Raw genomic sequence first — 19,842 nt, 5'->3', positions numbered from 1 at the left:
AATCTGAGCACTGTGCCCAGAAAAATACGCGTTGCGATACAGACTAGACGTCATGTTGGGGAGATCTAAAATCGAAAATACTATGTAAATAATCCATTACCTTTGATTCTCTTCATCAGATGTCACTTCCAGGTATCACAGGTCCATAACGAATGTAGTTTTGTTCAAAAAAGCTCATCATTTATGTCCAAAAATCTCCGTCTCGTTAGCACATGATGTAAGCCAGCCGGACTTCTCGTCATGAACGAGGGGAAAAAATATATTTCCGTTCGTTCAAACATGTCAAACGTTGTATAGCATAAATCATTAGGGCCTTTTTTAACCAGAACATGAATAATATTCAAGGTGGACGAATGCATAGCCTTTTATAACGTATTGGAACGAGGGTACCCAACATGAAGTAGCGCGCCAGGTGTCTAATGGGACATCACCGTTCCATGGCTCTTGTTCGGTCAGATCTCCCTCCAGAAGACTCAAAACACTTTGTAAAGGCTGGTGACATCTAGTGGAAGCAATAGGAAGTGCCAAAATATTCCTAAACCCCTGTGTTTTTCAATGGGAGAGGTTTAAAGTCAATACAACACATCAGGTATCCACTTCCTGTCAGAAAATGTCTCAGGGTTTTGCCTGCCAAATGAGTTCTGTTATACTCACAGACACCATTCAAACAGTTTTGGAAACTTTAGAGTGTTTTCTATCCATATATAATAAGTATATGCATATTCAAGTTACTGGGTAGGATTAGTAACCAGATTAAATCGGGTACATTTTTTTTATCCAGACGTGCAAATGCTGCCCCCTAGACCCAACAGGTTAAAGATTAATTAAAAAATAAAACATGAATGTACTTTGATTAGATAAGTATTCACCCCCCTGAGTCAATGCATGTTAGGAACACCTTTGGCAGCGATTACAGCTGTAAGTCTTCGTGGTTAAATCTCATAAGAGCTTTGCACACCTGTATTGTGCAATATTTGCCAATTATTATTTTCAAAATTCTTTAAGCTCTGTCAAGGTGTTAGGATCATGGCTAAACTGCAATTTTCAAGGCTTGCCATAGATTTTCAAGCAGATTTTAGTGAAAAGAGTAAATTGGCAAATCAGGAATATTCACTGTCTTCTTGGTAAGAAACAGTCTAGATGTGGTTTTGTTGTAGGTTGTCCTGCAGAAAGGTGAATTCCTCTCCCAGTGTCTGGTGTAAAGCAGACTGAAGCAGGTTTTCTTCTAGGATTTTGCCTGTGCTTGCCTCCAAGTTTATTTTTATCCTGAAAAACTCCCCAGGCTTTGCCGATGTCAAACATACCCATACCATGATTCATCTACCACCATGCTTGAAAATACTGTAAATAGGCAGTTACTCAGTGTTGTTGGATTAGCCCCAAACGTAAGGATTTGCATTTAGAAATGTTTTATTCCTTTTCTCTGTTTAATGCAGTATTAATTTAGTGCCTTGTTTCATACCTATGCATGTTTTGGGCTATTTTGTATTCTTTTCACTGTCATTTAGGTCATTATTTTGGAATCACTACAATGTGTTGATCCATATTCTCTTTTCTCCCATCACAGCCGTTGAACTCTGTAGTTGTTTTAAAATCACCAATGGTCTCATGGTGACATCACTGATGTGTCTGGGTGGTTTAATACATCATCCACAGCATAATTATTAACTTGACCATGCTTGAAGGTATATTCAATGTCGGATTTATTGTTACCCATCTACCAATCACTGCCCTTCTGAGGCTTTCAAAAAGCTCCCTGGTCTTTGTAGTTTAATGTGCTTGAAATGCAAGGGGCCTTACAGTTGTTGTATGGGGACAGAGCAAGGGTTAGTCATTCAACAATCGGGGCGGCAGCGAATCCTAGTGGTTAGAGCATTGGACTAGTAACCGAAAGGTTGCAAGATCGAATCCCCGAGCTGACAAGGTACAAATCTGTCATTCTGCCCCTGAACAAGGCAGTTAACCCAAAGTCAGCTTCATATTCGTCATCTCCAGCACCACCCCAACATCAACATATGCAAAAAAATAATTTAAGCCACATTTGACTGCGGAACTAATTTAGTCTTGTCTAAACAAAGGAGGTGAAGACTTATGAAATTACTATTTTAGTTTAAAAAAAAAAAATTAATCACTTTGACATGAGTATTTGGTGTAGATCAATGACAAAATATTACAATTCAATATCTCAATCCCAAAATGTGAAAAAAGTTCAAGGGGATGTAGACTTTCTATAGTCACTGTATATGCCTTAAGCTACAATGCTTTTGTGATACTTGAATACTTGTATGATTTGAATAAATATTTCCTCATATACCAATAAACTATTAGTGCACACCTATTGCGTAAGTGTGTACAGTATGCATTACCTGCTCATAGGATGGGTCAGGGCAAAGAATCTCATGCTATTTTTTCCTCTCTCTACCATGCTTTGGATGCAGATCAACACAGTAAGTGGCTTAATTATAACAGGAACTGTCAATAGTCTCCATGTATCCCTACTAACATCACTCTCATGTAACTGTCATTGTAGTGTCCATGTCTCTGTAGTGGCTCCATTGTCTCCATGCACCAGCACAATGCCTGAGGCAGTGGAACAAATATCACATAACACCCCCGTAATTCCACTCTAATTTCACAGCCCATCTGTACCAGAATGCACTAGCTAGCCATTTAATTGTTCAAGGTTAGTGATTTCTTAAAGTGTGGGTTTGTGTGTGTATGCATGTGTTTGTTTGTGTGTATTTGTGTGTGTCTGTGGCGCCTGTCTTTGGTCCCTCCCCCAGGGCATAGACCCCATCCAACAGACACGTGTGGTGGAGATCTTAAAGGATGGCGAGGGGGACAGGGAGAGGCGGAGGAGCCGGGACAGCCTGTCCAGCGTCAAGTACGAGAGCGGCTCTGAGACCGTCGAGGAAGTGAGTATGGGCGTAGAGTGGAACGGGGTGAGTACAAATCCACATCAATTTATTCAGTCCCCTAAACTCCGGTGGCCTTAATGATGGACAGAGCAGTTATACACAGTACACTGCTGAGCTGATGGGCTGGTACATATTGCACACCCCCCGCAGTCCTAATCTTAAACACTGCACACTGCATACAGTGGTTGTGTACCAATTCTACACACTTTTCCCGACGTGTGTACTTGCACACTACCTATCATGGATTTAAAAGCATTGGATTGGTGTGTAAGCATTTTGCTGGAGGGAGTTAAATCCATGAGAGGGAGTGTACCGTCGTCTGAAGCGCACATTTCGGGCGCACATTTTGCATGAAACATTTGGGAGGCTGACAGTGTCATCAGGAGTAAAGTATGTGTGCAAGGCAATCAAGGCTGTTCATTCCTGGTTGGTCCTGGAGATGCATCTATAAGGAATTGTATTCTATATATATATATATATTGTATCAGTCAGCCAGCTCTCTGTATTATTGCCCTGTCCTCACCAAAGCGTCATCTATAAATCCTTTTTGGAAAGGCACAAAGCTGATTGAGTGCTGGCATAACCTGATGTGTAACTCCTGTTAATTTTAACTGCTGGCTTTGTATGTGTTACATTTTTTGGGTGGCGCTTGTTGAAGTATTTTATTTCTCGTTTTAATATCCAACAGTTTTGTTAAATGTTGCCGATGTTGCTTAAACAGGAGAGAAACAAATGGCACAGGTTCACTCTGGGGCATCCTGGGAAGGCAGAATCCCTTTTTACAGAATTCACCGGGCTATACTGTTTGTCCTACCTTATTGACACCTAGCTATTGTGTCAATCTGATAGCTCACAGCTTGATTAGTATAGGGGTGGCAGGTAGCCTGGCGGGTAGAAGTGTTGGGCCAGTAACCCAAAGGTTGTTGGATCGAATCCCCGAGCTGTCAAGGTAAAAATCAGTCGTTCTGCCCCTGAGGAAGGCAGTTATCAAATTTTATTTTATTGGTCACATAAATAAATATGTGTATTTTTATTTCACCAGGTAGGGAAGTTGAGAACAAGTTCTCATTTACAACTGCGACCTGGCCAAGATGAAGCAAAGCAGTGCGACAAAAACAACACAGAGTTACACATGGGATAAACAATCGTACAGTCAATAACATAAGCATTTAGCAGATGTTATTGCAGGTGTAGCAAAATGCTTGTGCTCCAACAGTGCAGTATTTATTTTTGTTAAACCTTTATTTAACTAGGCAAGTCAGTTAAGAACAAATTCTTATTTACATTGACAACCTAGGAACAGTGGGATAACTGCCTTGTTCAGGGGCAGAACGACAGATTTTTACTTTGTCAGCTCGGGGATTCGATCCAAACAACCTTTCGGTTACTGACATAGCTCTAACCACTAGGCTACCTGCCACCCCTAGTAGTATCTAACAATACACAAATCTAAAAGTAAAATCATGGAATTAAGAAAACTATATATAAATATTAGGATGAGCAATGTCGGAGTGGCATTGACTAAAATACAGTAGTGTAGAATACAGTATTAACATGAGTAAAGCTGTATGTAAACATTATTCAAGTGAGTAGTGTTCCATTATTAAAGTGGCCAGTGATTACATGTCTATGTATATAGGGCAGCAGCCTCTAAGGTGCAGGGTTAAGTAACCGGGTGAAAGCCGGCTAGTGATGGCTATTTAACAGTCTGATGACCTTGAGATGGAAGCTGTTATTCAGTCTCTCAGTCACAGCTTTGACATCCTTCTGGATGATAGCGGGTTGGACAGGCTCTGGCCCGCGTGGTTGTTGTACTTGATGATCTTTTTGGCCTTCCTGTGACATCGGGTGCTATAGGTGTCCTGGAGGGCAGGCAGTGTGCCCCGGGTGATGCGTTGGGCAGAACGCACCACCCTATGGAGAGGCCAGCGGGTTGCGAACGATGCATTTGATGATACAGCCCAACAGGATGCTCTCAATTGTGCGTCTTTAAAAGTTTCTTAGGGGCCACGCCTAATCTCTTCAGCCTCCTAAGGTTGAAGAGGCTCTTGCGCCTTCTTCACCACACTGTCTATGTGGGTGGACCATTTCAGATTGTCAGTGACGTGTACGCCGAGGAATTTGAAGCTTTCCACCTTCTCCTGTCGATGTGGATGGGGCGTGCTCCCTCTGCTCTTTCCGGAAGTCCACGATCAGCTCCTTCATTTTGTCGACATTGAGGGAGAGGTTATTTTCCTGGCACCACTCTGCCAGGGCCCTCACTGTTCCCCGGGCGCCGATGACGTGGATGTCGATTTAAGGCAGTCCCCCGCATTTAACCCAACCCCTGATTCAGAGGGGTTGGGTTAAACGTGGAAGACACATTTCAGTTGAATGCATTCAGTCGACCAACTGACTAGGTTATCCCCCTTTCCTTTCACTCATCCTTGTTTGGGGAAGTTCCATTTCAATGCACTCAATTCAGAAAGTTGAATGGATTTAAATGGCATTGACCCCAACCCTGGAAGGGCCCAAACCTGGTTAGGATCCAAACCAATTGAGCCTGGCAGTGAAATGCCTCTGTTAGATGCTGGCTGCTTGTCCCTGTTTGGACATCTGGACTTCCAATTCTGGCGTGTGCTTTAATCCCCTTCTCACTTACTGCACTTAATGGGCTATTACTGCGCAGGCAAGCCAGGCTACAGATCTGCTGCCGATGGGCCATGACTAAGTCAGTGAGGGATAGTGAGAAGGGGATTCTGCCGATAGGGACTAATAGGGAGAGTTTACTGCTAGGCTGCGTCCAAAATAGGCACTGTGACCTCATCGTTAGCGTAGGGGAGGAGGGGGGGCATGTTAGTGGGCATGGCCAATGGCATTGTCTCCCAAACATTTTTAGAGGCCCTCCTCTTGGCCATGGGTCAGAGAGAAATGTTTTGTTTTAAAGCTAGTTTCCTGTTATTATACACATTTCGTCATAGGGCTGACTGCTGAGAGAAAATGTGCAGTTTTAAAGCTAATTCCCTGCAATTATACACATTTTGCTATGGTTTAAGACATGTTCTTATGCTATCTGAGTGACTCAAACATAGTGGCAAGAAAAAGTATGTGAACCCTTTGGAATTCCCTGGATTTCTGCATAAATTGGTCATACAGTTTGATCTGAACTTCATCTAAGTCACAACAATAGACAAACACAGTGCGCTTAAACTAATAACACAAATTATTGTATTTTTCTTGTCTATAATTTTAAACATTTCACAGTGTACATTGGGAAAAGTATGTGAACCCCTAGGCTAATGACTTCTCCAAAAGCTAATTGGAGTCAGCTAACCTGGAGTCCAAACAATGAGATCAGATTGGAGAAGTTGGTTAGAGTTGCCCTGCCCTATACAAAACACTCACAAAATTTGAGTTTGCTATTCACTAGAAGCATTGCCTGATGTGAACCATGCCTCAAACAAAGATCTCAGAAGACCTCAGATTAAGAATTGTTGACTTGCATAAAGCTGGAAAGGGTTACAAAAGTATCTCTAAAAGCCTTGATGTTCATCAGTACACAGTAAGACAAATTGTCTATAAATGGAGAAAGTTCAGCACTGTTGCTCCTCTCCCTAGGACTGGCTGTCCTGCAAAAATGACTGCAAGAGCACAGTACAGAATGCTAAATGAGGTTAAGAAGAATCCTAGAGTGTTGGCTAAAGACTTACAGAAATCTCTGGAACATGCTAACATCTCTGTTGACGAGTATAGGATACGTAAAACACTAAACAAGAATGGTGTTCATGGGAGGACACCACGGAAGAAGCCACTGCTGTCCAAAAGTTGAAGTTTGCAAAAGTGCACCTGGATGTTCCACAGCGCTACTGGCAAAATATTCAATGGACAGATTAAACTAAAGTTGAGTTTTTTGGATGGAACACACAACACTATGTGTGGAGAAAAAAAGGCACAGCACACAGCACACATCAAAACCTCATCCCAACTGTAAAGTATGGTTTAGGGAGCATCATTGTTTGAGTCAGCTTTGCTACCTAAGGGCATGGACAGCTGCAATCATCGACAGAAAAATGAATTCCCAAGTTTATCATGACTTTTTGCAGGAGAATGTTAGGCTGTCTGCCAATTGAAGGTCAACAGAAGTTGGGTGATGCAACAGGAGAACGACCCAAAACATAGAAGTAAATCAACAACAGAATGGCTTCAACAGAAGAAAATACACCTTTTGGACCTCAACCCGATTTGAGATGCAGTGGCATGATCTCAAGAGAGCGGTTCACACACCAGACATCACAAGAATATTGCTGAACTGAAACAGTTATGTAAAGAGGAATGATCCAAAATTCCTCCTGACCATTGTGCAGGTCTGACCCGCAACTACAGAATACGTTTTCTTGAGGTTATTGCTTTCAAAGGAGGGTCAACCAGTTAGTAAATCCAAGGGTTCGCATACTTTTTCCACCCTACACTGTGAATGTTTACATGGTGTATTCAATAAAGACATGAAAACATAATTGTGTTATTCGTTTAAGCAGACTGTGTTTGTTGTGACTTGGATGAAGATCAGATCAATTTTATGACCAATTTAAGCAGAAATCCAGGTAATTCCAAAGGGTTCACAATTTTTCTTGCCACTGTACAATTTCAAAATGGGGGACCCATGCTATGACTGTCTAGTTTTTATTTTGGTGATTATTAGTTCTCAAACATGATCTTTTCATGTTTTCGTTTAAGTTTACACTGAAAACGTTTTACGATCCTTAAAAATATATAAAGTCTTTTGACTTTTCCACATTTTGTTACTTTACATACAGCCTTATTCTAAAATGGATTAAATAAAAAAAATCCATTGCAATCTACACAAAACCCCATAATGGCAAAGCGAAAACATGCTATTTCATGGTTTTGATGTCTTCACTATTATTCTACAATGTAGAAAATAGTAAAAATAAAGAAACTCTTGAATGAGTAGGTGTCCAATCTTTTGACTGATACTGTGTATGTATACATTACCAGTTGTATATATATGAGTATAGGGGAAACACTGTAGGGTGCCATTTGGGATGCCCTTTTCTGGTACTGCCCTGAGATCCCCAGTCTGAGTCTGTGCCTCCTTCTTTCACTAGCACACCCAGCCACTCCTCACTGCACCCCTCCCACTCCAAACGCGCATGTTCCACAACTGCTAGCCTGCGAGGCTCACCTTTTTAACACAGGCCAGCAATGTTTAACGTGTTGTGTTCCGTTGGTTTGAACTGCACTACATTACCCATTAACCACCTGCTGTGCTGCGGCTGATTCATGTGTCATCATAATCCTTTCCGTTATTTTCTGCATATGTTCATGTCATTATTTTCAGATCTGGAATTTATCTTTTAAAGAAGGGTAGAGTATATATTTGTTGAATCGTGTATGATGGCTGAACAAATATGATGCTTGCTATCACAGTCTGAACTCAATTATTCGGATATGCAGAGGGTTTAAAAATATATTTTCCATTAGCCAAAATTGTCTCCTACAGGAATTGTGCGGACCTAGTACCATATCATCAGACCTTTCACATGGGTGTAATTTATGATCTTGTAAGAAGATTACAAAGCTCACTCATCCACTTGAGTTCTGCCAATGAGATTGCTACAAATTGATTTTGATATATCACACTGTATTAAATTGTCCAATGAGGTTCACAGCAGCCCATACATTTATTGAGGTTTGTGCCGGTCTCCTCAAGGTAAATCTTGTTTGGCGAATGCTCGCGTTTATCATCCTTGTGATGGCCATAGCTGTTGAAATAATATCATGGCAATCAAGGGGGAAACTCTTCAGATTCGAGAACATGTTTCTCCGTCCGTCCATCCATTGCAATGAAAGAATGAGTAGAGAATCAATCAATATTTAATACATGTACAACTGTAAGAACATGTCAAATTTTACAGTAAAAGGCTCCTTCTAAGCATAATTATGCTGTTTTCTTAACTCATTTTGAGTATGGGATGCTCATCACTTCCCATGTATAATTCTAGTGTGGTACTTACTACCAGTTCATCACCTACATTGATTTATAAGCTGATGTCTTTTTCCATTAGAAAGCTTTTCTTGGCTCCTCTTGGGTCAATAGATCAGACGTCTTTCACTTTGAATCGTTCAAAGTGCAATACAGTTGGTTTTGTTGAAACGTGAACTTGTCTTCTGGATTCTGACTCCTTTGTGCATGTTTAAAGGCCAGTGTGTGACTCAGAGTATACAAAACATTAGGGACACCTCGTTCCATGACGTAGTTTTCACCTGGTATGTCTATGATCCCTTATTGATGTCACTTGTTAAATCCACTTCAATCAGTGTAGATAAAGGGAAGGACTTTTAAGCCTTGAGACAATTGAGACAGATTGTGTATGTGTGCCATTCAGAGGGTGAATGGGCAAGACAAAAGTGCCTTTTGAATGGGGTATGGTAGTAGGTGCCAGGCGCACCGGTTTGTGTCAAGAACTGCAACGCTGCTGGGTTTTTCACGCTCAACAGTTTCACGTGTATCAAGACTGGTCCACCACCCAAAGGACATCCAGCCAACTTGATACAACTGTGGGAAGCATTGGAGTCAACATGGGCCAGCATCCCTGTGGAATGCTTTCGACACCTTGTAGAGTCCATGCCCAGACGAATTGATGCTGTTCTAAGGGCAAAAGAGGGGGGGGTGCAACTCAATATTAGGAATGTGTTCTTAATGGTTGGTATACTCAGTGTATATTGAATAGCCTATTTACTGCATTATCAGTTATGAAAAAATACAAGTATGCTGAAAACAGCATTGTTGGCGCAAGGTCCCTTCCCTCTTACATCCTTACTCCTTTCTCACTGTGTTGAACAAGTGTTCGAGAGCGGTACACGGAGGGTAGTGGGGATTTTCTGTGCAGCATGGAAGCATGTGTTGTGTTGTGGTCGTATCCTGTAGTTATGAAGAACTTGTCTCAGTATGTGTGCCTGTTAAAAATGCATGACTTGAATGTGTGTTCTGTGCTTGTGATGTAGGTGCCTTTTTTGCATCGTCTATGCATGTCATCCTCTTCAAGTTCCCTTATCTTTCTGTTTGTGCAACTATTAACCTACCCTTTTGATGATTACCCTTGCCATGGCAACCAATCAGCCTGTCCATCAAATGTTCCTCCTTCATTCAGTGGATTGTACTCTTCCTCTTGATTCCGGCATTCTACTAAGGTTGGACCAAAGCTGGGGGGGGGGGGGGGGTCATTATGTCAGAAAACAGACTAGAATATCAGAGTTATTGTATCTCATGTATTATAATGTAGCCTAGTAGGGGGTGGGGGTTACAATTTGGGCTGTTATCACTTAGTCTATATTATCTTATGTTATCTAACATATCTATAACCAAAATGTTTATTCATTACAATTTAAGATATGTTCATAACAATTAGTTGTCCTGCATTCATATGATCAGGCCTATACATATTCCTCTCTTGTGCCACTGTTAGTTTCTTCACAGCAGTATATCATATGTATAGAGAGATGGATAGATTTTCAGGTGTATTAGCCATCGTCAGTAGAGACACCTCTCTTTTTACCCAGCCTCTCAATTTGTTAGTTCGATGACTGCTGCTGAAGTGCTGATGCTTGCACATGCCCTTCAGTCTGCAGTGCACAGTCACTGGCTGGGCTCAGTGTGCCAAGTCAGCCCTTGCCTGTCTGCCCACGGAGACGGTACAGCAAACAGCTGAGTCACAGTGACTGACTGCACACAGACACAATAGTAACATCACTGACCAGCACTGTAGGTGGAGGGAGGCTGTAGCACCATCCAGAAACTGGCCACTGTATATTCATTCATCAAACAAAAACAGCTGTGATGCTACAGGCTATTTAGGTCAGTGGATGAATTTCATGTGTTAGGAAAGGCTACTTGAATTTATTTGATTGCCAGTCATTCATTTGCTATTTTATGGTGAAGCTGTAAAAGTAAATCGATAAACGCATAGGCCTACACATTATTTCTGAGCTTTGAATAGGAAGGCAGAGCCACATCATAAGCATGCTTCCTTTCTAGTTAAACATTTATACCATGCAAATTAAGATGGATTATATTTTAAATCAAGAGTAGATCATACTGCAGTGCAGATTTGGCCAAGATCACGTCTTTTCTCAATAGGATAATTAAGATGCCCCCACCCCAGAGCTTTTTAATCATATGTTTGTTTGTGTTTTTCCTCTTTCCTTCAGGCCTAAGCCACATCAAGATTATTCCTCCATCCTTCTCTCCTCTTCCCCAACCAAAATAGTAAAGGATGTTTTTGTCGATTCCCTTTGGCCTTCTCTTCTCTCCTACCACCAAATGAAAAGCTCCTCCTCTGCCATTCCTGGTGTCCTCGGCGAGACTGCTCCCTGTTGTCACCTCTGTCCCTGTACTGACAACCATTGGGATGTTTGGTTTCCTCTTCCCTCTGATCCCTCTTTCTCTTTTCACCCTTTTCTTTCACTAACCCTGTCTTGCTCCTTCGTCAGAATTTTCTCTCCCTCTTCCCATAACATGAAGTCATGCCTATCACATTCTCCTCTAAAACTCACCAACTCTCTCTCTCCACCTCAGTCTTCTTCTAACATGCATCTGTAATATTCAACTGTATTTAATAATGGCATGATAGAAGGGGTAAGTGTTTGGAAATATGGTGGCCCGTTGGGAACACAGAGCAAAGCATAAATGCCAGAGTGGTTTTGGACAATAACCTGCAACTGCTCCCACAGCCCTTAACATCTGCCCAAAACGCCAGTCTGTTGCCATGACAAAACCTGTCCTTTTGCCTTCACAACATAGCTGTGGTTTGGCTGTCTGCATCTCACATCTCCCTTCAGGACTTCACTGTTGCTTTGCATTGGCCTCAGTCTGTATTTGTGTTGGAGTGGCTTTGCCTTCTAGAGCGTACAAGCACACTCCCAGGACTGTAAGCAGCTGGCAGGTGAAAATAGTCTGTGATCAAATACAAAATGGCTTGGGGTCTGCAGTTGACAAACTTGGTGCCTGTATCTTAAAATATAAATTTGCTTCCTTAAAGTTAATTTCATCATTTTGAAGTGTAACCATATGCCTGAGCAGTTTTAAAAAGGTACTGTATTGTAATAAATGCTTATGACTTTGGTATATTAGGTTGGCTAACTTTGACAAAAGTGGTTGATGTTGGGGTTTCAAACTTATCCTCTTTTTATATATTTTTTTCCTATTCGTTTTTAATTTAGTGTGTTTTTCTTCTTATTTACAACTTTTATTATGCTTGCTGTGTATTGACTGCCGAAGAAGGCGGTGGTATGTCAACCTACTATACTACCAATATGTGGTCTTATAATAACCGCTGCCTGTTTGTCTTGATCGACTAAAACACACTGCAGCATTTTCAGCCTGTGTAATACAGCAGCTTTATAAGCAAACTGTCATTGTCACCTTCACAATTTCCCTAGAGCTTGAGTTCTTCTTGGCTAGACTGCTCTCCCTTCTTTGATGCATAGCATTTTACATACTGTAGGCCTATTGTTTACCGTGCATAGGTTACATTTAAAAAGGGAATAGTGGCACATTATCTGGTTAAAGGCTACTGTAACAGAACCAACATGTAACGTTACCAAAACATCCCTGTCGAAGCAACAGCACATCTGTTGCCTTCAAATTAGATTTTCTAACCTCTGAGACCAAGGGCAAGTTAGTGACCATGTGGGCTCTTCATTGCCTGCTTTATATTGCCTTTGAATATGTTGGTGTTAAGATTATAGAACATATTAGTGTTGCCATTTGAGGAAACATATGAATCATTGCATGTGTGTATTTGTGTGTTTTAATATGTTGCCTTCCCTACCCCTTACATCACACAGTTCATTACAGGTGAACATTGTCCATTTTGACTAGACCTCTTTTTGAACTGCAAAACCCATAGTCAGTGTTGGTTTAAGATCATTATCTTAAGTGTTTAACTAACTGAATGTAATATAATTTCCATATTATGCGTAAATGTAGTAATGCTATTTATGGATTTGATAAGGCACTCATTACACAGGCTTTTGAAATGTCCTTTGCCATTCCTAACCATCTAGCATACTTTTTAAGAATGCAAGCAACACTGAAAAAGAGGGAGAGAAACGACAATGTTCATCATGTAATTCTGACAATATTGTTGTTATAGTGGAATGCTGATTAATTATTAAAGTTGTCTGTAATTGATGTTATATAGTGTGAACTTCTGTTTCCTAGGGCAGAAGTAAACTCCATGGCAAGCTCTATAAGCACCATCTTAGAATGTAGGACTGCATAATATTTACCATTTCTTCTTGCATTGTGATGATTGTTGCATCAATGCTTGTTGGTATTCCCAAATAAAGTTTTTAATTTGTGAGGTGTCATTTCTCTCTGCACATCTTCCTGATCATGAACATTTACACAGCAGGTTAGTAGAATTTACGTAGCAGGTTACGAGACTGGGGTTAGGGTTAGCGAAAAATGCTATGGAAATCACTTTATATCGAAGTGCTGTGAAAAGTGTCCAGTTCAAAAGATGCTACAAAGTCTTGTGAATGTCTGGTTTGGATCCAGAGGGACCCATTATGTAGGCCAGACACGTCTGGATGAAAGTGATGCATGGATTGACAGATGGAGCCCACTGTAGACCACTTCTTTAGTGAAATTCCAAACATTCACACACCTCTTCCACTTGTGTACCTTTTACCTCTATTCCATAAAGATGGCCACGTAAAAAAAAAAAAAAGGATCCCCTGCCTACAGGAAATACTAATTGGTATCTGCCTATGCCACAAGCATATTCATGTCAACTTCAATCTGACTTTGAAATTACCACAAAATAACTGATAACCCAGTAATGCCACATCTATTTAATCAATGTGGAGTGTGTGGATTGGGCTGCAGTCTCTTTTTATTGTGAAAGTGCCTGCTAGCTTAATGAGCTGTGGTTATCTGCAGGTCTACTGATTTGCGCTGATTGTGTAATTTGAATATGTATATAGGGTCCCTGATGTGTGGTTGTCTTTGTTTACTGATTTGTTTGATTTACTGACTGGTTTGATTGTATATGTGTAGGGTCATTGATGTGTGGGTGTATCTACAGGATGGTAGTGGGGCGCTACAGCGCAGTGGTTCCCTAGGGAAGCTAAGGGACGTCCTGCGTAGAAGCAGCGAGCTACTAGTGAAAAAACTACAGGGCAATGGACCTCCAGAACCAACCAGAACCAGCACCAAGTAAGAACAACATCACTGAGTCATGTTCTTTAGGGCACACAACAGAAAACATTTTGCAATGGACATAGTCCAACTTCATCTGCTTGGTGCCTAATGAAAAGAACTCAGTGAAAGTCACGGGAAAAAACTGTGTCAAGATGCTTGGCAAAGCTGAAACATTCTTTTCACATTAACATGACAAAATCTGCTAAAGCTGGGTTAGATGTATCAATCTGATGTCTAAAAGACTAGCGGGCACCTGCTCAGATCACAAACAACCTATTGTGTCCTTCAGAAATACTATTTCAATTTCACATACATTTGGATATTTATACTTTTTACAAGTACAAGTAGTTGAATATTTGAATGTATGTGGAAATACACAAATATTCCATGCATTTGAACCCAGGTCTTTTTCGTCCTAGGGGTATTTGGAAACAAGTATTTCAAAGTAGTTTCTAATAGTAGGCTATTTATGGGAACTTATTAGAAAATACTTCAAATAGAAGTAGTTGATTCAGCCACATTATTTGAAAAAACAAATACACATAAGTATTTAAATACAAATACTTAAACATGCATGTATTTGAACCCAGGTCTGGTATTCTTAAAGGCCCAGTGTAGTCAAAAACATGATTTTTCTGTGTTGGAATAATACTGTGACAATGATAATGTCCTTTTAGTGTAAGCGCTGTTTGAAAAGACCACCAGCATTTTCTGCCTGTTTTGGTGGCAAGGAGTTTTGGTTTGCCAGGCGACGTCACCAGGCGGTATAAGTTAATAGACCAATAAGAGTTTCAATCCTCTGCCAATAACCGCTAGTTTTCAGGTTAAATATCCCTCCCACTAGGCTTGTCCATCACTTAGACCACTCCCAGACAGTCCTAGCAAAAGTCTGGCTTGAGAAAATCTGTCGTTCTGCCCCTGAACAAGGCAGTTAACCAACCCACTGTTCCCCGGTAGGTCGTCACTGTAAATAAGTATTTGTTCTTAACTGACTTGCCTAGTTAAATAAATGTTACATTTAAAATATAAAAATAACTTTTTGGTGGGTGTTCCAACAGCATGAAGAGAGCTGCCTCCCTGAACTACTTGAACAAGGCCAGCGAACTAGATGGCTTCCAGGTAAGAGACCCTGTCTAGTAGCTCCGTGGGATGTAGAAATGAGGGAGCCATATGACTGCTACAGTATATTAAGGTATGAAAGCAGTGAGGCTGAGATGTTAGTAATAAAAGTGATTCTTTGTATACTTCACTGTCCTGCAAATGGTACCGGAGCATCGTCTCTCGGACCAACAGGCTCCGAGACAGCTTCTACCCTCAAGCCATAAGACCGCTAAATAGCCAGACTGCTAAATAGTTCGGGTACCATTGGTTGACTATCTGTATACACACACACTGTCACTCTCACACAAATCCCTCACACTTTCAAACAACACATACACGCACACACATGCATACAGACACAACACAAACAAACATATGCAATACATTTGCGCACACACACTTTTACACTCATCATTTGCTGCTGCTACTCTGTTCATTTTACTCTTATCTATCCAGATGCCTAGTCACTTTACCCTGCCTTCATGTACATACACTATCTACCTCGTACCTCTGTACATTCATCTGGTACTGGTACTCCCTGTATATAGCTCCATTATTGTGTATTTTATTTTATACCTCTTATGTTAGTTACTATTTAATTTTTTATCATTCATTTTAAAACTCTGCATTGTCGGGAAAGGTTCGTAAACAAGCATTTAATTGTAAAATCTACACCAGTTGTATTCGGCGCATGTGATAAATAAAATGATATTTTATTTGTGTGGTAGCTTCTTTCCTTTAATTATGATGCATATATTGATGCCCCCCTCTCTCTAACTCCTCTTCTCTCTCTTTCTTTCTCAGGGTTCAGGCATCAGCAGGCTAAAGGAGAGCCGTGGCCTGAGCTCCAGCACTGTAGATCTGTACAGCGGAAACTGAGAAATGAGCAACATACTAGCACACGTTACTCCTGTCTCAGCCCACCATAATAACCACTGCCCCAAAGAAACATCTAGCTACTACGCCAAGTCAGCTCCCAGAGCCAGAAGCCCAAAGATACAGCTACACCTCGATCTCGGCTACCATAACCACTGCCCTTAAGACACATCCATGTTGCTCTAAAGTCTTCTGAGCCTTGAACCCAAAGATGCGGTTGCCTGTTTCTTTCAGATACTCTGGTCCCAAAGACATGCCCGCTTCTCCCTCTCAGTAATCAGGACCTCCTCCCAAAGACCCCCCTGCCACACCCTCCACCAGTGAGGGAATGTTTTCTGGGCTAGAGGTATACAGGGCATGTTGGCTATGGTTCACATTAAAAACAGGGCATTTCCTGAAACAGGCGTGTGTGTCCCTATAGGCTATTGGGATCAGACTGGGAAACTACCCAGCAAGAAACACACCTCTTGTGAAATGTTTCCTGTATATCCTTAGTAAATAACTATAGGTGTGTGTGTGTGTACACGGTTTAGTTACATCTGGAATCTTTGTTGCCATTGCTGTGCTTTTCTGTAATTGCGATATGTTATACATCCCTGTAAAATACTGTAACATTTTGTTTCATTTTGATGAATCCTACAGTTGATTTAGTATTCCTGTGCCGCTATTCCTTGTTTTAACATTGCAAATTGTTTTGCATTTTTACCTTGTAAAACAAAATATTTTTTTCCCCCCTAGATAGAGCTCACTACATGTTGGTAGGAAATTGGTTTGCTGTCATTCTGGCAGGATTTACATAATGTTAATATTTATTAACCCTTTAGTTGCCTATTGAGATTGCTAGGGAGACAGGGTGTTGGGAGAAAGCTTTAGATAATAGGGAGAATAAAATGAAATACTGTGTGACTAGTATAGGCGGGTGTCCCAAATGGCATCCTATTCCCTACATAGTGCTCTACGTTTGACCAGGGCCCTCCTATGGGTCTTGGTCAAAAGTAGCATACTAAATAGAGAATAGGGTGCCATTTGGGAAGTAACCATAGATAACAGGGCTGATGTTAAGCACATTGCTGCCACCCGCTGGTGCCATGGGTGTTCTGAAGTAAGATGCTTGAAAAGTCATTGAATTCACAGGATGGCTCCACCCAGAATGAGGTCATTGAATTTACTGTCTGATGTTATGATCACCACCAGCAGGCACTCTCTTAAGATTATGGTTTAAATTGGAGTTACTTAGTATGATACATTTCTAAACGTTTATATGTGATTATTTTTTGGAGTGATCATTTTGCACAACTCTTGGATGGGTCCCTATCTTTTGATTAACATTTTACTCATTTAAGCAGACGCTCTTATCCAGAGCGACATACAGTAGTGAGTGCAACATTTTCATATTTTGTTTGTGCTGGGCCCCCATGGGAATTTCACCCACAACCCTGGTGTTGGAACGGCCACACTCTACCAACTGAGCCACATGGGACCAACTGATCAACTGTAATGTAAAGAAAATCAACATTGAACATAAATGGCATGTTATGTGACTGTAAAGGAGTTGCTTGGCTTGGTCATATTCACTAGGCACAAAATGAAAGAAAACAGTCAAACAGGGAGGTACTATCTGAAAATGTACAAAAGGAAACACTTTTTCGTTTGACGTTACACAAAGTCTTGAAACAGTGTGCCCTAATGAATACGACCTTGTTCAACACTTTGTTTTTGTTGTCCTTTTAACACTGGTACATATTGGGTATCTGCATAGTAGTTTGACAGATATCTGTCCACACTTTTCATAATCAGGGTTTGTGAGATGTAAAGTGATAAGGCTTCTATCTACTCTCCATATTTAAACGATTCATCTTTTGTAATTAAAAGCCATTCAGGTCCAGCTGAACAATATGCTGCAATGCATCTGCTCTAGTAAGGTTCTGTCTGTCTTGTATCTATTTTGGTTCTTACATGTTATACTGGATATGTCATCTGTACATCTGTCTTTTCCACTGCTGCTTTTCTGTCTACCAATAAAAATGTGTCCCCCTGCCCATTGTGACTAACTCTCGTGCTCTCTGTTATATTACATTTTAGAAAATGACGTATTCGACTGGCAGACACCTGAGGGGTGTATTATGAAGCTGGATAGAGGACTTAGTGAGCTAAGTTTGGTTAATTCTGTGTTCAACTCGGGATAACCGTTAACACGATGGTGGTTCACCTGGTACCCTGTGTATCTACAATGTAATATAACAGCAAGAGCATGTTATTGTTACTCATTGTGTATTTATTCCAATAGTTATTATTTTTCTATTTCTCTCTCTGCATTGTCTGTAAGGACGTAAGCGTTTTCACTGTTAGTCTACACCTGTTGTTTACAAAGCATGTGACAAAGAAATGTTGATTTCATCTGATGGGATTGAACTATATTTTTTTCACACCCAGCAGATCATCTCTAATATAATTAGAGAATCAAATCACTGTCTATCAGTTACATACTTTTGTAATTGACTAGCTTTTACAATTCACCCTTGGAGTCAGGTGGTGTTGGCCTACTGGGTTAAAAAGATGCCCTAGAATATACGGTTTTTTATCACTTTGGTACATTTTCCAGATGCAAGTGGTACAGTACTTTATATTTTCAAAACTCTTAGTTCAAAACTGATAACACTTGCAATGTCTTATGTTCAGATCCTTTGATTGAAAAAAATGGACAAATATGCACATCCAACTTATCAGGTGCAGGACAGAAGAACGTATCAAAATAAAAAATAAATGTTGGCAGTGTTCTCATGGTGATGTATTGACGCACAGAGACTATGGTGGTCTGCTTGAAACACGAAGGTATTAGTGAGCAAGATGGCGCTGACAGAGATGGTCGCCTCGCTTCTAGTCCTTAGGAAACTATGCAGTACTTTGTTTTATGTATTACATTGTTAGCCCAGAAAATCTTAAGTGTTATCACATACAGTCGGGAAGAACTATTGGATATCAGAGCAACGTCAATTTACCAACATTACTACCAGGAATACGACTTTCCCGAAGCAGATCCTTTGTTCGCACCACCACCCAGGACATTGGGTCTGATTCCAGAGGCCGAGCCAAAACAACATCGCTGCAGAAGAGGTAGATGGGGCGGCCTCCTGGTCAGACTTCGAAGGCGTGCACACCACCCACCGCTTCCGAGTATATTACTCGCCAAAGTCCACTCTCTAGATAACAAGGTAGACAAAATTAGGGCAAGGGTTGCTTTCCAGAGAGACATCCGGGATTGTAACATTCTCTGTTTCACAGAAACATGGCTCTCGGGATATGTTGTCGGAGTCGGTACAGCCACCGGGATTCTTTATGCGTCGCGCCAACAGAAATAAACATCTCTGGGAAGAAGGGCGGGGCTGTATGCTTCATAATTAACAACTCATGGTGTAATCGTAACAACATACAGGAACTCAAGTCCTTTTGTTCACCTGACCTAGAATTCCTTACAATCAAATGAGGACCATATTATCTCCCAAGAGAATTCTCGTTGGGTTATTTTCACAGCCGCGTATATCCCTCCTCAAGCCGATACCACAACGGCCCTCAAGGAATTACACCGGACTCGATGCAAACTGGAAACCATATATCCTGATGCTACATTTATTGTAGCTGGGGATTTTAACAAAGCAAATTTGAGAACAAGGCTACCTAAATTCTATCAGCATATTGATTGTAGCACTCGTGCAGGCAATACACTGGATCACTGCTACTCTA

General features: G+C 40.9%; 1 protein-coding gene across 7 annotated transcripts in view; it reads left to right on the top strand.

The window, feature by feature from the left end:
* The window catches only part of LOC106576879 (kinesin light chain 1), a 59,733-nt gene extending 41,591 nt beyond the window's left edge, over window positions 1-18,142 (top strand). For 3 of the 7 annotated variants that reach the window (XM_014154385.3, XM_014154384.3, XM_082964680.1), the window contains exons 13-16: window positions 2,784-2,942; window positions 14,009-14,139; window positions 15,183-15,243; window positions 16,030-18,142. In XM_014154385.3, coding sequence (XP_014009860.1) covers window positions 2,784-2,942; window positions 14,009-14,139; window positions 15,183-15,243; window positions 16,030-16,104 — 426 coding nt within the window. In that variant the 3' untranslated portion in view covers window positions 16,105-18,142. Of the gene's footprint in view, window positions 1-2,783; window positions 2,943-11,126; window positions 13,290-14,008; window positions 14,140-15,182; window positions 15,244-16,029 lie in introns of those variants that run through there. The other 4 variants (XM_045700659.2, XM_014154387.3, XM_045700658.2 and 1 more) reach the window with 3 other exon arrangements.
* The last annotated feature ends 1,700 nt before the right edge of the window (window positions 18,143-19,842 follow it).

This window comes from Salmo salar, chromosome 18 (genome assembly GCF_965601325.2).
Source record: "Salmo salar chromosome 18, fSalSal1, whole genome shotgun sequence".
In the NCBI taxonomy this organism is placed as follows: domain Eukaryota; kingdom Metazoa; phylum Chordata; class Actinopteri; order Salmoniformes; family Salmonidae; genus Salmo; species Salmo salar.
The sequence above is the reverse complement of the archived record's forward strand: the minus strand, read 5'-3'. Positions and strand labels throughout refer to the sequence as shown.